Source organism: Oncorhynchus kisutch, linkage group LG16 (genome assembly GCF_002021735.2).
Source record: "Oncorhynchus kisutch isolate 150728-3 linkage group LG16, Okis_V2, whole genome shotgun sequence".
NCBI lineage: Eukaryota > Metazoa > Chordata > Actinopteri > Salmoniformes > Salmonidae > Oncorhynchus > Oncorhynchus kisutch.
This window is the reverse complement of record NC_034189.2, coordinates 52,040,066-52,058,097: the sequence shown is the minus strand read 5'-3', so window position 1 is coordinate 52,058,097 and position 18,032 is coordinate 52,040,066. Positions and strand designations below refer to the sequence as shown.

The window sequence follows — 18,032 nt, the reverse complement described above, 5'->3', positions numbered from 1 at the left end:
TCATCAAGGCAAAGGGTGGCTACTTTGAAGAATCTAAAATAAATATTTTGATTTGTTTATCACTTTTTTGGTTACAACATGATTCCATATGTGTTATTTCATAGTTTTGATGTGTTCACTATTATTCTATAATGTAGAAAATATTACAAATAGAGAAAAACCCTGGAATGAGGTGTGTAGGTGAGTCCAAACTTTGGTTGTACTTTACACCCTTTCTGCCTCACCCTAAGAAGAACCATCAACATATCTATTACCAGGTCTGGGTGTGCCTTTAACTTCCCTTCTTTCAGTGCAACCAGGCTGGCAGCAGAGTCTGAACACAAAATTACTATTTTAGGCCCCAATTCTTCCACCGATCCCAATGTCCACACTAGTGCTAGCATTTCAGCAGAGAAGACTGAAACTCCATCAGACAGCCACCTCCCCTAGTATATCCGAAACAAACCCTGCTCTCCCACTGCCTGGATCCTTTGATCCATCTGTGAAGATACCCAAGTAAGGATCCCAGGCCCACCGCAGATGGGCCACAACTTCACGGAGACCAAATGCATTCCAGGTGACTACCTCATGAAGCTGGTTGAGAGAATGCCTAGAGTGTGCAAAGCTGTCATCAAGGCAAAGGGTGGTTACTTTGTAGAATCTCAAATATATTAGGATTTGTTAACACTTTTTTAGGTTACTACATGATTATTATTATGTATTATTTCATAGTTTTGATGTCTATTATTCTACAATGTAGAAATTAGTAAAATAAAGAAAAACTCTTGAATGAGTAGGTGTGTCCAAACTTTTGACTGGTACAGTACACACACACGCACACACACACAAATACAGAGAGAGACACACAGACACACATACAGTTTTCTGTCGACAGGTTGGCATTTCACTGACATTTTCATTGGATAATGACGTGGAATCGCATCTGCCCTTTAAATATTTGAATCCCAACTGCGATAGATGATGGTTATTTTAGCTTTCAGTGAAGTGCAACACTCGCTACTAGGGAATTCCTGCCAGAGTCGATCAGAGGTAGTGGTGTGTCCGTGTGTGAGAGTGTTCAGGAGAATGGACGAGGCTGAAGTAGAGACAGGTCAGCAGTAGGCTTTATTCACTGCATGGGAAAGATCTTGCAGCAGGGGACATCGCTTCCAAAACAAACAACATAACTCACCCACCCCACCGTATCCAATGTACAGAACAGAACAGAAACAATTTGACCTGACTGCTTCCACGTGTCCTATATGGCCTTCACAAATACCGCTGTTGTCTGTGTTATCGTGTGTCTGTGTCTGTGTGTGTGTGCGTGTGTGTGTGTGTGTGTCTGTGTGTGTCTGTGTGTGTGTCTGTGTGTGTGTGCGTGTGTGTGTGTGTGTGTGTGTGTGTGTGTGTCTATCTCGTTAGAAAAATATATAATTTCAGTCTACCAGTGTGAGCACTTATAAGGACAGGAGAGTTCCACACAGTCAAGTCAAGGCACAAACTTGAAGCGGCACAGCAGAGTACAACAGTGAACAGAACAGTATGACAACACAGAGAAAAGCACTGTACAGGACTACTGATGGTAGAGAAACCACCTGACTTCATAGAGAGGGGGGGAGCGAGAAAAACCAAGAGAGAGACATTAAAAACATAATTTAAACCTTAAAAATGTACCAACACGTAAAACAGACTGACCAAGGTCCATCCACAGGGTCAGTGTTTCAGACTAACCAAGGTCAATCCACAGGGTCAGTGTTTCAGACTAACCAAGGTCCATCCACAGGGTCAGTGTTTCAGACTAACCAAGGTCAATCCACAGGGTCAGTGTTTCAGACTAACCAAGGTCCATCCACAGGGTCAGTGTTTCAGACTAACCAAGGTCAATCCACAGGGTCAGTGTTTCAGACTAACCAAGGTCCATCCACAGGGTCAGTGTTTCAGACTAACCAAGGTCCATCCACAGGGTCAGTGTTTCAGACTAACCAAGGTCCATCCACAGGGTCAGTGTTTCAGACTAACCAAGGTCCATCCACAGGGTCAGTGTTTCAGACTAACCAAGGTCCATCCACAGGGTCAGTGTTTCAGACTAACCAAGGTCCATCCACAGGGTCAGTGTTTCAGACTAACCAAGGTCCATCCACAGGGTCAGTGTTTCAGACTAACCAAGGTCAATCCACAGGGTCAGTGTTTCAGACTAACCAAGGTCAATCCACAGGGCCAGTGTTTCAGACTAACCAAGGTCCATCCACAGGGCTAGTGTTTCAGACTAACCAAGGTCCATCCACAGGGCCAGTGTTTCAGACTAACCAAGGTCCATCCACAGGGCCAGTGTAACAGACTAACCAAGGTCCATCCATAGGGCCAGTGTAACAGACTAACCAAGGTCCATCCACAGGGCCAGTGTAACAGACTAACCAAGGTCCATTCACAGGGCCAGTGTAACAGACTAACCAAGGTCCATCCACAGGGCCAGTGTTTCAGACTAACCAAGGTCCATCCACAGGGCCAGTGTTTCAGACTAACCAAGGTCCATCCACAGGGCCAGTGTAACAGACTAACCAAGGTCCATCCATAGGGCCAGTGTAATAGGAACACAGTGTTTTAGTACAAAGTATTTAAGCTACTCGTTGCATCATATCGTACTGTGTGTGTTATCATCGTTATCCAGTGTGTTGGCTAATGAACTGCTTCCGATGTTATTAAACTGTACCTCGACATTTCAAATGCTCTGAGACTGGTTTATTTCACGTGATGCATATTATTTGTTTCTCCATGTTTCTTTCAGAAAACAATGCATATATTTAGTGTAAAAATCCTCTGAAAATATTAGACTGCCATCCACACACCTTCAAGGTTATCTTCCTAGCAACTGGGAGCGTCTTACTTTTGTCATTATAAAAGCCTCCATTTTCTAAATAGCATACATGCCCTCCTATTCACCAGGAAAGCTTGTCAAAGAAGATTTCATGAAGAAATCACTGTGAAAAACACATCTACTCAAGTATGTGGGTGTGGTGAAAATGTCTTGTTCCTGTACATAACATTAGACACTTTAACCTTGTTTGTCCACTTCAGAAGGTGTGTTTTCTCACTACTCGTCTGGTCACCTCATTTTCTATGTAAAAATCAATCAAATGATCACAGTGCTCTTTTCTTTAGCCTCCTCTCTTTTCTCCCCTGACAGAGCTGCATGTGTTATGTTCTGGTAAATAAGTGCTTTCAAATCCAGCATAGTCAGAGCACATGTAGCACTGCATAGTGAAGGCTGTTTTACAGACTGAATATTATAAATGTTACCAAAAATGACCATCACTTGTTTTGAATACAGTGCAATCTGTAGTTTCATTTCTGACCAAAAATTCTAGAAAACGAAAACTAGTGTTTGAGTGTATGTATGTTTGTGCCGTCAGACGGGACTGAAAGTAGACTGCACCTTTACTGGGTTGACTTCCTACTGTATGCTTGGTTGTGCCGTCACACGGGACTGAAAGTAGACTGCACCTTTACTGGGTTGAATACCTACTGTATGCTTAGTTGTGCCGTCACACGGGACTGAAAGTAGACTGCACCTTTACTGGGTTGACTTCCTACTGTATGCTTGGTTGTGCCGTCAGACGGGACTGAAAGTAGACTGCACCTTTACTGGGTTGACTTCCTACTGTATGCTTGGTTGTGCCGTCACACGGGACTGAAAGTAGACTGCACCTTTACTGGGTTGACTTCCTACTGTATGCTTGGTTGTGCCGTCACACGGGACTGAAAGTAGACTGCACCTTTACTGGGTTGACTTCCTACTGTATGCTTGGTTGTGTTCCTGAGTATGAAGCATACAGTTAAATCTGGGATTTAGTTCATGGATTGAACCCAGACAGTTCACTTTCTAAGTGTACTTTACTGTTATCATTATTATTATTATTATAACATTGCCTCGTTATATTTCTCGTCAATAGTGCATTTGATATATTAACGTATTTCCTCTGTAATTCATTCATTCTAATAATTACAATAATTTCTCTCTAAAAATACATTTATATTTGAAGAAGTGTACTGCTCTCTTGGTTTGGGTGTTCAGATCTTTGGTGTGCTCCACTGTTCTCTAAATGCAGGCTAACTTCTGCCAGGGCCTCAGAACGGCTATGACTGGTCTCAGTGAAGTACAACTGCTATTCTTGCATTCGTCAAACTTTTCACCTAAATCCAATTAAATTAGTTCACAGAGCCCTAAAACCTGACTGTTAAAAATCGAAGCGTCTTTCACAGAGTGGTTGGTCATTAATTCTACATCCAACAACAAGAGAGTTCGCAGGCATTATTATCTAACAAGATTGGACCGAAGAACAGGTGAGTATATTGACCTTTCAGTGACTCAGTCCACACAACAACAGTTGCAGTTCTACAGAGAATCTATTGTTATTGTTCAAGACACTTTGCAAGTTTATGTTTTTTTTCATCTTGTCAGATTTTCTGCGTCAAAAGGAATCCATCTTGTATCCCGACCTCGGCTCTGCTCTGAAAGAAAACCTCACCGTCAAATGCTGCATCTCTGATTCCCTGCAGAGAGAATGTAGTCAGAACATGGTCCCTGCCATATCAGCAGTGAATAGAGGTGGCAGCAGTGTCTATCCAGCAGTGTCACTGTCATTTGGCAGGCAAGGGGGGGGGGGGTAGACACAAAGGACTCATGTCCCAGGCCGGTGCACTCTCAAAAACACATCATTATGTTAGTATATTAAGGAGGTATATAAAAAGGTCCATCCATGAGTTAACGTCCTCATTTTAGCCTGGAGTAATTCCTGTTGCTGTGTGTGTGTGTGTGTGTGTGTGTGTGTGTGTGTGTGTGTGTGTGTGTGTGTGTGTGTGTGAGAGTGAGTGAGTATGTGTGCTAACTGGTCACACCATGTTGCACTGTGTGCCAGTGGTTCCAGGCAGTAAAGGCACAGCCACTTCACTCTGCTCCACACTCTCTGTCTCCACCTCTGTCTCTACCACTGTCTCTCCCGGAGCACTCCCGTTGGCTACTGCCTCCATCTTCTTAGCCAGGTAGTCATCTAACTGGCTGCTCTTCTCCAGCCCTCCTTCCTCTAGCTCCTCCTCCAGCTGTACGTAGGGGCTGTGTTTTAGGTGGTTGGGCAGGCAGGGCACCAGATGCACTTGTCCGTTGTCACCCAGCATGTTCACGCACGTGTAGAAGCCCTGGGTGGATGATGGGGGCGGGGCCTGCTGGTCCAGAGGCGGGACAGGGGTGGAATCCACCATCATGCTGTAGTCAGTGCCCGGGAAGACCAGAAGCTCTGACTCGTCGGGGTTTGCTGTTGGCCATTCCCACGGGGTCGGGAAGGCTTCCACTGGAGCCTGACAGTAAGGGGCGGGGACTGGGGTGTAAGAGGCGGGGACTGGGGTATAAGGGGCGTGGCTGGAGGTGGTCTGGACCAGTAGTTGGCTGTGGATGGCCATATCATAATCCTCCTTCCGGACTGCTAGGATCCCCAGGGGAGCCTGGAGAGACTGGTTGTCGTCCATGCTGACAGAGTCCCAGACCTCCTCCTCGCTGTAGCTTGGGGGCTTATAGCCATGGAAGGAGATGAAATGACGGTTGATCTCATCGAAGCCCCCTTTCTGAGAGAGAAGGAGGGAGGAGAAAGACGAAAAGGAGGGAGGAAAAAAGGAGAAAGGAAGGTGAGGGGATAGAGAAGATAGGAAGGGGAGGGGATAGAGAAGATAGGAAGGGAAGGGGATAGTGAAGATAGGAAGGGGAGGAGACAGAGAAGATAGGAAGTGGAGGGGAAAGAGAAGATAGAAAGGGGAGGGGATAGAGAAGATAGGGAGGGAAGGGGATAGTGAAGATAGGAAGGGGAGGATACAGAGAAGATAGGAAGGGGAGGGGAAAGAGAAGATAGGAAGGGGAGGGGAAAGAGAAGATAGGAAGGGGAGGGCATAGAGAAGATAGGAAGGGGAGGGGGTAGAGAAGATAGGAAGGGGAGGGGACAGTGAAGACAGGAAGGGGAGTGGTTAGAGAAGATAGGGGATAGGAAGGGGAGGGGTTAGAGAAGATAAGAAGGGGATTGATGGATAAAAAAACAAAAACAACAAGTTGTTATAAGTCACCAGGCTGGTGTGTGTGTGTGTGTGTGTGTGTGTGTCTGTGTGTGTGTGTGCGCGCGCACGCGCGTGTGTGTGTGTGTGTGTGTGCGTGCGCGTGTGTGTTTGTGTGTGTGTGTGTGTCTGCGCGTGCGTGTGTGTGTGTGTGCATGTGTGTGTGTGTGTTTGAGTATGTGTGTGTGTATTTACCTTCAGAAGCAGGGGATTGATGCCTCTGATGCGTGGTTTGGGAATTGGAGGCAGAAGGAATGCTTTTATCCTACAGTGAAAGAGAGAACCATCAATACACTTTCTACATTTATATTTCATGATATTACAGCCTATACAGCATGTGTGTTTAATATAGAAGGGTTTATATATCAATACAAGATCACTCATGCACACATTTTTCTCCTTTACATCCTTTATGTGATGAATAAAACGCTGTATCTTAAGTCTTTGAAAGAAATCAAACATGCATTTGATGTTTACATAATTGTTTATATCGTTGTTTACGTGTGTGTGTGCTTCCCTACCTCTTGCCCTGTAGGATAATTCCAAAGCCGATGACTAGCAACAACATGACCCCAACACCGGTCACCAAAAGCAGAGCCAGCAGCTTATCTGTAAGGGACAAAGACAGCACAGGTCTAGATCATTCCGTATGCCAACACTGTAATATGGGTCATATAACAGTGCTTCAGATTAGGAGTTGACTGTGGGTAGGTGCAGACAGTAACTGAATCATCAGACAGTTAAGAGTCCCTACCGGGGGTAGATTTGACTGGGACGCAGAGTAGGACAGGGGTGCTCCACTTGCTCCAGAGGCCGTTGTTGCGGGAACGGCATCTCACCCTGACAATGTACTCTCCTACCGGCAGATCCAGCAGCTCCAAACAAGGCTCTCTCAGCAAGCCCTTCACCTGGAGACATACAGGGGGCGATAGTGAGCTGTCAGTAGCAGTTACAGTACACATACTTCATTTAGCAGATGCTCTTATCCAGAGCAATTTACAGTAATGAGTACATACATTTTCATACATTTTTCATACTGGTCCCCCATGGGAATCAAACCCACAACTCTGGCGTTGCAAGCACCATGCTCTACCAACTGAGCTACACGGGATAGAGGTGACAGAAGGTGATGAGTAGTGTGATACTGGTTAAAGTGACAGTTAAAAAAATCCGATGCTGTTGAAATAATATGGTACTGTTTAAAAAAGATCTTTCACCGTTCAACCAGACTAAACCATGAAGCCATAGAGAGCTGCTGCGTTTCTGTTTGTTTCTATTCTTTCTCTTCTCTCATCTGACAAAGAGGCAGGATCATCGGTCGTAACGTGGGTAACAGACAAACTCCCGGTTTAACTGTGAAATAAGCACATCTTCCTCTTAAAGAATCAATCACGGACATGACATGCTTCCCACGTCACACGCTTAACACCCTCAAATGGTGATGATAAACACTGCACCAACACCCCTCCCTCTCTCTCTGTCCCTCTCCGTCTCTCTCCTTGTCCCTCTCTGTCTCTCTCTCTCTGTCCCTCTCCGTCTCTCTCTCTGTCTCTCTTTCTCCCCCTCTCTCTACCCCCCCCCTCTCTCTCTCTTTCCCTCTCTCTATCCCCCCCCCCCTCTCTCTGTCTCTCTCTTTCTCTCTCTCTCTCTACCTTCCAGTTGTTGGGCTCGGCGATGCGTCGGTACTGCAGCTCGAAGACCAGGGTGATCCAACCGTACTGGATGTGGGAGGGATTGGGGTAAACCCAGGACACCATGGCGGTGCGGCCAGCTTCCTCCTCCGTCTCGTTCAACAGGGTGTAGGTCAAGTTAACAGGAGCCTCTGTCTCCACTGCAGACAGACAGACAGACAAGAAAACTGCATGGCGTGGGCTTGTTACGGTTATATGCTCCACAGGGAGAGAAGAAGAGCTAGAACGGGAGGATGGGAGGATGGTGAAAGTAAAAGGCCTAGGCTTGCAGTCAGGGGGAGGGGAGAATACACAATGAACAGCAAACAGGATGTGAAGGGACAACAGAGACAATAAGCAACATGCTGAGGTAATGGAGAAGTAAGGGGAACAGAATGTATCTGATGGGATTAGATGTGCCCTACTGGGAGGGTACTAACTCCCATTGGACTGGGTTGAAATGAGGAGGAGCTGACGTCACATAAACAGGGAGAGGAGGCGTGGCCGACGCCAGACACACAGGAAGAGACATCACAAATATCAGACACAACAGTGGGTTAACACAACAATTGTAGGTTGAGCCGAAATAGCACCCTATTCCATATACTATAGTGTACTGAAATAGCACCCTATTCCATATACTATACTGTACTGAAATAGCACCCTATTCCATATACTATAGTGTACTGAAATAGCACCCTATTCCATATACTATAGTGTACTGAAATAGCACCCTATTCCATATACTATACTGTACTGAAATAGCACCCTATTCCATATACTATAGTGTACTGAAATAGCACCCTATTCCATATACTATACTGTACTGAAATAGCACCCTATTCCATATACTATAGTGTACTGAAATAGCACCCTATTCCATATACTATAGTGTACTGAAATAGCACCCTATTCCATATACTATAGTGTACTGAAATAGCACCCTATTCCATATACTATAGTGTACTGAAATAGCACCCTATTCCATATACTATAGTGTACTGAAATAGCACCCTATTCCATATACTATAGTGTACTGAAATAGCACCCTATTCCATATACTATAGTGTACTGAAATAGCACCCTATTCCATATACTATACTGTACTGAAATAGCACCCTATTCCATATACTATAGTGTACTGAAATAGCACCCTATTCCATATACTATAGTGTACTGAAATAGCACCCTATTCCATATACTATAGTGTACTGAAATAGCACCCTATTCCATATACTATAGTGTACTGAAATAGCACCCTATTCCATATACTATAGTGTACTGAAATAGCACCCTATTCCATATACTATAGTGTACTGAAATAGCACCCTATTCCATATACTATAGTGTACTGAAATAGCACCCTATTCCCCTCTGCGCCTGAGACCTCCAGTGCGCCTCCATGGCCCAGTGTATCCTGTGCCTGCTCCACACACCAGGCTTTCAGTGCATCTCCCCAGTCCGGTGAGACCTGTTCCGGTTCCACGCACCAGGCCTTCAGTATGTCTCCCGAGCCTGGTAAGCCCTGTGGCAGCTCCACGCACCAGGCTTCCAGTACGTCTCCTCAGTCCGGTGAGACCTGTTCCGGCTCCACGTAGGAAGCCCTCAGTGATGATCCATGGCCCGAAGCCTCCAGTGATGATCCATGGCACGAAGCCTCCAGGGATGATCCACAGTCCGGAGCCTCCAGCGACGGTCCCCAGGCCAGAGACTCCAGAGGTTTCCCAGTCTGGGGTCGGCGACGAGGGTCCCCGCACCAGAGGCGCCACCAAAGTGGGGGGAACCAGAGGTGGAGCGGGGTGGGTCCCCGCACCAGAGGCGCCACCACTATTTGGTGAGGTCAGGGTGTGATGTGGGGTGGGCATTCTATGTTTTGTATTTCTTTGTGTTTGGCTGAGTGTGGTTCTGTCACGTTCTGACCTTTATTTCCTTTGTTTTGTCTTTATTTAGTATGGTCAGGGAGTGAGTTGGGTGGGCAGTCTATGTGTGTTTTTCTATGTTTTTTGATTTCTATGTTTGGCCTGATATGGTTCTCAATCAGAGGCAGCTGTTTATCATTGTCCCTGATTGAGAACCATATTTAGGTAGCCTGGGTTTCAATGTTGGTTTGTGGGTGTTTGTTTCCGTGTGTGTGTGTTTGTCGCCACACGGTACTGTTTGGTTATTTCATGTATTTGTTTATTGTTTTTGTATTTCATAGTGTTCAGTGCTTTTCTTATTACCACGCCTCATCTTGGTCCGATCCTTACTGCTCTTCAGACGAAGAGGAGGAAATCTGCCGTTACAGGTTCCCAATCAGAGGCAGCTGTCGATCGTTGTCTCTGATTGGGAATCATACGTAGGTAGCCTTTTTCCCACCTATGTTGTGTGATCTTGTTATTGTACAGTTATTGTAGCCTACGGAACGGTACGTTCGTTTTGGTTTCACTTTGTTATTTTGTTGCTGGTTCTCATTTAAATAAATATATGATGACCACAAATTACGCTGCGCCTTAGTCTCCTTCAAACAACGCATGTTACAATCACCCTGTACCTATATCAGCCACATCCAGACAGTGATTTATCTCTCCCTGTACCTATATCAGCCACGTCCAGACAGTGGTCCTTGGAGCTGAACACTCCGTGGGAGGTCCTGGCCATCACGTTCATGCAGTATATGGTCCAGATGGATGTGTGGCCGCTGTCAAAGTGACAACTGTTGGGGCCGCCCGTTACATAGTCTGGACACTCACGCCTCGGCCCCTTTCTGTAACAAACAAGAAAGGAATGATATGGTCAATTCAATTCAACTCAACTAATTTATTTGAATGAAGACGATCTCTTAGGGTACATTGTTACTTATACGATGTGATAGATTGAAAATACCTGCATTTACTGAGAAAAAAAGACTTGAAATTAAAAACTAGTCTTAGAATATTTCAAGGTGTTTTTTAATGAATGCAGAATTTTATCCACTACCAATCCTGCAACAAGGAGAGTACAATGTGTGTATATATATATATATATAGTATATCGTACATAGTGTGTATATATACAGTATAGTACATGGTGTGTATATATACACAGGGAACACTAAAATAACACATCCTAGATCTGAATGAATGAAATATTCTTATTAAATACTTTATTCTTTACATAGTTGAATGTGCTGACAACAAAATCACACAAAAATTATCAATGGACATCAAATTTATCAACCCATGGAGGTCTGGATTTGGAGTCACACTCAAAATTAAAGTGGAAAACCACACTACAGGCTAATCCAACTTTGATGTAATGTCCTTAACTTCCTCGATATAGGGGGCGCTCTTTTAATTTTTGAATAAAAAAACGTTCCCGTTGTAAACAAGATATTTTGTCACGAAAAGATGCTCGACTATGCATATAATTGACAGCTTTGGAAAGAAAACACTCTGACATTTCCAAAACTGCAAAGCTATTGTCTGTGAGTGCCACAGAACTAATGCTACAGGCGAAACCAAGATGAAATTTCATACCGGAAGTGCCCCAGATTTTGAATGTGCTGTGTTCCAATGTCTCCTTATATGGCTGTGAATGCGCCAGGAATGAGCCTGCACTTTCTGTCGTTTCCCCAAGGTGTCTGCAGCATTGTAACGTATTTGTAGGCATATCATTGGAAGATTGACCATAAGAGACTACATTTACCAGGTGCCCGCTTGGTGTCCTCCGTCGAAATTATTGCGTAATCTCCAGCTGCGTGCTGGAGGAGAAACCAAACTGCCACGAATGAAATATCACCGAATAGATATGTGAAAAACACCTTGAGGATTGATTCTAAACAACGTTTGCCATGTTTCTGTCGATATTATGGAGTTAATTTGGAAAAAAGTTTGGCGTTGTAATGACTGAATTTTCGGGGTTTTTTCCAAACGTGATGAACAAAACGGAGCGATTTCTCCTACACAAATAATATTTTTGGAAAAACTGAACATTTGCTATCTAACTGAGAGTCTCCTCATTGAAAACATCCGAAGTTCTTCAAAGGTAAATTATTTTATTTGAATGCTTTTCTTGTTTTTGTGAAAATGTTGCCTGCTGAATGCTAGGCTTAATGCTATGCTAGCTATCAATACTCTTACACAAATGCTTGTGTAGCTATGGTTGAAAAGCATATTTTGAAATTCTGAGATGACAGTGTTGTTAACAAAAGGCTAAGCTTGTGAGCCAATATATTTATTTCATTTCATTTGCGATTTTCATGAATAGTTAACGTTGCGTTATGGTAATGAGCTTGAGGCTATGATCACGCTCCCGGATACGGGATTGCTCGACACAAGAAGTTAAAACAAGTCAAAATTAGGCTCAGTAGTGTGTGTGGCCTCCACGTGCCTGTATGACCTCCCTACAACGCCTGGGCATGCTCCTGATGAGGTGGCGGATGGTCTCCTGAGGGATCTTCTCCCAGAACTGGACTAAAGCATCCGCCAAGTCCTGGACAGTCTGTGGTGCAACGTGGCGTTGTTGGATGGAGTGAGACATGATGTCCCAGATGTGCTCAATTGGATTCAGGTCTGGGGAACGGGCGGGCCAGTCCATAGCATCATTGCCTTCCTCTTGCAGGAACTGCTGACACACTCCAGCCACGTGAGGTCTAGCATTGTCTTGCATTAGGAGGAACCCAGGGCCATCCGCACCAGCATATTGTCTCACAAGGGGTCTGAGGATCTCATCTCGGTACCTAATGGCAGTCAGGCTACCTCTGGGGAGCACATGGAGGGCTGTGCGGCACCCCAAAGAAATGCCACCCCACACCATGACTGACCCACCACCAAACCGGTCATGCTGGAGGATGTTGCAGGCAGCAGAACGTTCTCCACGGCGTCTCCAGACTCTGTCACGTCTGTCACGTGCTCAGTGTGAACCTGCTTTCATCTGTGAAGAGCACAGGGCCCCAGTGGCGAATTTGCCAATCTTGGTGTTCTCTGGCAAATGCCAAACGTCCTGCACGGTGTTGGGCTGTAAGCACAACCCCCACCTGTGGACGTCGGGCGCTCATACCACCCTCATGGAGTCTGTTTCTGACAGTTTGAGCAGATACATGCACATTTGTGGCTTGCTGGAGGTCATTTTGCAGGGCTCTGGCAGTGCTCCTCCTGCTCCTCCTTGCACAAAGGCGGAGGTAGCGGTCCTGCTGCTGTGTTGTTGCCCTCCTACGGCCTCCTCCACGTCTCCTGATGTACTGGCCTGTCTCCTGGTAGCGCCTCCATGCTCTGGACACTACGCTGACAGACACAGCAAACCTTCTTGCCACAGCTCGCATTGATGTGCCATCCTGGATGAGCTGCTTGTGTGGGTTGAAGACTCCGTCTCATGCTACCACTAGAGTGAAAGCACCGCCAGCATTCAAAAGTGACCAAAACATCAGCCAGGAAGCATAGGAACTGAGAAGTGGTCTGTGGTCACCACCTGCAGAACCACTCCTTTATTGGGGGTGTCTTGCTAATTGCCTATAATTTCCACCTGTTGTCTATTCCATTTGCACAACAGCATGTGAAATGTATTGTCAATCAGTGTTGCTTCCTAAGTGGACAGTTTGATTTCACAGAAGTGTGATTGACTTGGAGTTGCATTGTGTTGTTTAAGTGTTCCCTTTATTTTTTTGAGCAGTATATATACAGTATATAGTACCTGGTGTGTGTATATATACAGTATATAGTACCTGGTGTGTGTATATATACAGTATATAGTACCTGGTGTGTGCATATACAGTGCCTTCGGAAAGTATTGAGACCCCTTGTCTTTTTGCACATTTTGTTATGTTACAGCCTTATTCTTAAAATGATTAAATAAAAAGAATCCCTCAGCAATCTACACACAATACACCATAATCACACATTTTTGCACATTCATAAAAAACAAAAAAAAAGAAATACCTTATTTCTATTGGGGCGGCAGGGTAGCCTAGTGGTTAGAGCGTTGGACTAGTAACCGAAAGGTACAAATCTGTCATTCTGCCCCTGAACAGGCAGTTAACCCACTGTTCCTAGGCCGTCATTGAAAATAAGAATTTGTTCTTAACTGACTTGCCTAGTTAAATAAAGGTGAAAAAAAAGAAAAAAAATGTACATAAGTATTCAGACCCTTTGCTACGAGACTCGAAATTGAGCTCAGGTGCACCCTGTTTCCATTGATCGTCCTTGAGATGTTTCTACAACTTGATTGGACATGATTTGGAAAGGCACACACCTGTCTATATAAGGTCCCACAGTTGCCAGTGCATGTCAGAGCAAAAGCCATGATGTCTAAGGAGTTGTCTGTTTAGCTTCGAGACAGGATGCGTCGAGGCACAGATCTGGGGAAGGGTACCAAAACAGTTATGCAGCAATGAAGGTTCCCAAGAACACAGTGGCCTCCATCGTTCTGAAATGGAAGAAGTATGGAACCACAAAGACTTTTTCTAGAGCTGGCCGCCCAGCCAAACTGAGCAATCGGGGTAGAAGGGCCTTGGTCTGGGAGGTGACCAAGAACCCAATGGTTACTCTGAATGAGCTCCATAGTTCCTCTGTGGAGATGGGAGAACCTTCCAGAAGGACAACCATCTCTGCAGCACTCCACCAATCAGGCCATTATGGTAGAGTGGCCAGACGGAAGTCACTCCACAGTAAAAGGCACATGACAGCCAGCTTGGAATTTGCCAAAAGGCACCTAAAGACTTTCAGACCATGAGAAACAAGATTCTCTGGTCTGATGAAACCAAGATTGAACTCTTTGGCCTGAATGCCATGTGTCACGTCTGGAGGAAACCTGGCATCACTCCTACGCTGAAGCATGGTGGTGGCAGCATCATGCTGCAGGGATGTTTTTCAGCGGCAGCGACTGGGAGACAAGTCAGGATTGAGGGAAAGGTGAACAGAACAAAGTACAGAGAGATCCTTGATGAAAACCTGCTCCAGAGCACTCAGGACCTCAAACCGGGACAAAGATTCACCCTCCAACAAGACAACGACCCTAAGCACAATGCAGGAGTGGCTTTGGGGACAAGTCTCTGAATGTCCTTTAGAGGCCCAGCCAGATCCCGGACCTGAACCTGATCTAACATCTCTGGAGAGACCTGAAAATAGCTGTGTTTTCACTTTGTCATTATGGGGTATTGTGTGTAGATTGAGCAGGATTTTTACAAATGTAATCCATTTTAGAATAAGGCTGTAACTTAATAAAATGTGGATCAAGGGTTCTGAATACAAATGCATTGTACAGTAATAGTACGTACTCTAAGGAGTAGGTGAGGCTGTAGGTGATGTTGTCGTCACTCTCGGAGTTGTTCTCAAGGGGATGCCACCAGCAGGTGAAGACCTCCATGTTGGGCGAGCGGCAGTAGTAGATGTGGGGCTGGTTCGTCACGGCAACAACACCTGGGGGATAAAACGAGAGGTTAATGACTCTAACCATCTCTATGGATATCTGCATTCACTGTCGTTTCTTTTCTAACAGACTGATATATTTTTCTATGCACTGTTCTGGTGAATACACGGCTCAACAATTTATAAACATGAAGAAATACATGCCAAAATCATTCAGCTATCAAAATAATCCATATTATAAAACATCAGCCTCTTAACATTTCACCGGGCCTCTCAGGTGCCCTGGTTGTCAGGGAAACTCAAATCCGGTTTCATGACATTTGGACTAATGCAAAAAACTGTTAAAGTTACTGTTTAAATCCATTTATTTCCCTGAAGAAGCACATTATGTAACTTACAGTGACGTGGACACTTATGATTTAAACATTGTATAGACAGTACCTTTTGCTTTAATGGTTAACCCATGATATGTTTTATGAGGCTATTACACCATGACAAGTTTTATAAGGCTAATAAACATGACCGTCTTGAATAAGGCTGTTCAATTGACAGTTAATGTTCTATGTATTTCCCATGTCAGGAAATACAGTGTTTCTGAGGCAGTATGGTAGTGACAGACTGACTGTCACACACACACACACACACACACACACACACACACACACACACACACACACACACACACACACACACACACACACACACACACACACACACACGCACACACGCACACACGCACACACGCACACACTCCCTGCGGTGGAGGTGCATCCAGGTAACATCTGTTGAGGGATAATGAGGTGAGGTCACTAGAGAGAACAGGCCTTGACCTACCCATTGTCTGATGACTGACTGAGATTACTGGTCCATTGAGAAGTATTACTACATACTGTACTTCTTAATGGACCAGTAATCTCAGTCAGTCAGCATATTAAACAAAAATCCTACTAGGAAAACAGGACCACTCTGGAAACTGGCCTTATAGACTACATGTGACAGGCATATATAACAGTACAGACACTGTGCTGTACTTTAGATAGATATGACATTGGCAGTTTCCTATTCATAGGCGCTTGGCAGTGTTTGAGGCACACAAACAGTGCATTCAGAAAGTATTCAGACCCCTTCCCCTTTTCCACATTTTGTTATGTTATAGCCTAATGCTTCAGATTAGGAGTTGACAGTAACTGAATCATCAGACAGTTAAGAGTCCCTACCGGGGGTAGATTTGACTGGGACGCAGAGTAGGACAGGGGTGCTCCACTTGCTCCAGAGGCCGTTGTTGCGGGAACGGCATCTCACCCTGACAATGTACTCTCCTACCGGCAGATCCAGCAGCTCCAGACAAGGCTCTCTCAGCAAGCCCTTCACCTGGAGACACACAGGGGGCGATAGTGAGCTGTCAGTAGCAGTTACAGTACACACATCATTTAGCAGATGCTCTTATCCAGAGCAATTTACAGTAATGAGTACATACATTTTCATACATTTTTCATACTGGTCCCCCATGGGAATCAAACCCACAACCCTGGCGTTGCAAGCACCATGCTCTACCAACTGAGCTACACGGGATAGAGGTGACAGAAGGTGATGAGTAGTGTGATACTGGTTAAAGTGACAGTTTAAAAAATCCGATGCTGTTGAAATAATATGGTACTGTTTAAAAAAGATCTTTAACCGTTCAACCAGACTAAACCATGAAGCCATAGAGAGCTGCTGCGTTTCTGTTTGTTTCTATTCTTTCTCTTCTCTCATCTGACAAAGAGGCAGGATCATCGGTCGTAACGTGGGTAACAGACAAACTCCCGGTTTAACTGTGAAATAAGCACATCTTCCTCTTAAAGAATCAATCACGGACATGACATGCTTCCCACGTCACACGCTTAACACCCTCAAATGGTGTTGATAAACACTGCACCTACACCCCTCCCTCTCTCTCTGTCCCTCTCCGTCTCTCTCTCTGTCTCTCTTTCCCCCTTTACCCCTCTCTCTCTCTATTTCCCCCTCGCCATCTCGCGTGCTCTATCTCTCTCTTTCCCCCTCTCTATTCCCCCCCCCTCTCTCTTTCCCTATCTCTATCCCCCCCGCTCTCTCTCTCTCTCTACCTTCCAGTTGTTGGGCTCGGCAATGCGTCGGTACTGCAGCTCGAAGACCAGGGTGATCCAACCGTACTGGATGTGGGAGGGATTGGGGTAAACCCAGGACACCATGGCGGTGCGGCCAGCTTCCTCCTCCGTCTCGTTCAACAGGGTGTAGGTCAAGTTAACCGGAGCCTCTGTCTCCACTGCAGACAGACAGACAGACAAGAAAACTGCATGGCGTGGGCTTGTTATGGTTGTATGCTTCACAGGGAGAGAAGAAGAGCTAGAACATAAATAGAGAAACAATGAGATAGGAGGATGGTGAAAGGAAAAGGCCTAGTCTGGCAGTCAGGGGGAGCGGTGAATACACAATGAACAGCAAACAGGATGTGGAGGGACAACAGAGACAGCAAGCAACATGCTGAGGTAATGGTACGTAACTGGGGTTATCTTTTATAATGAACATGTAGAAAGGCCAGTTTGAAGGGGTTTCAGAGTAAGAAGGGGAAGCTGAATAGGTTCTGAATGACACATCTCTATTGTTACCGTGAGAAAAAGCCTAGAGCCTGGAGAGGAACCCTTCTATTTTCCTTCACATGCGTTACTATTCTCTGTGCATACACAATGTAGACATGAGTGGTGACTGTTTGCAATGCGCATACAGTATTGAACATTCACATGCACATGCACGTGTACACACACACACACACACACACAAATCAGGGTGCTCTATCCATCGGCTTTGGGAGTGCACTCACTGATGGAGAAGTAAGGGGGACAGAATGTATCTGATGGGATCAGATGTGCCCTACTGGGAGGGGACTAACTCCCATTGGACTGAGTTGAAATGAGGAGGAGCTGACGTCACACAAACAGGGAGAGGAGGC

At 45.2% G+C, this 18,032-nt stretch overlaps 1 protein-coding gene across 1 annotated transcript in view; it reads right to left on the bottom strand.

Moving 5' to 3' along the window:
- Positions 1-1,081: 1,081 nt before the first annotated feature.
- LOC109886330 (uncharacterized) overlaps positions 1,082-18,032 on the bottom strand; it is a 76,328-nt gene continuing 59,377 nt past the window's right edge. The window contains exons 13-21 of the mRNA XM_031792918.1: positions 17,170-17,348; positions 16,282-16,435; positions 14,974-15,115; positions 10,319-10,488; positions 7,725-7,903; positions 6,827-6,980; positions 6,594-6,681; positions 6,268-6,337; positions 1,082-5,595 (exon numbers count right to left, since the gene is read on the bottom strand). Of these exons, the coding sequence (XP_031648778.1) occupies positions 4,870-5,595; positions 6,268-6,337; positions 6,594-6,681; positions 6,827-6,980; positions 7,725-7,903; positions 10,319-10,488; positions 14,974-15,115; positions 16,282-16,435; positions 17,170-17,348 (1,862 nt within the window). The 3' untranslated portion in view covers positions 1,082-4,869. The remainder of the gene's footprint in view (positions 5,596-6,267; positions 6,338-6,593; positions 6,682-6,826; positions 6,981-7,724; positions 7,904-10,318; positions 10,489-14,973; positions 15,116-16,281; positions 16,436-17,169; positions 17,349-18,032) is intronic.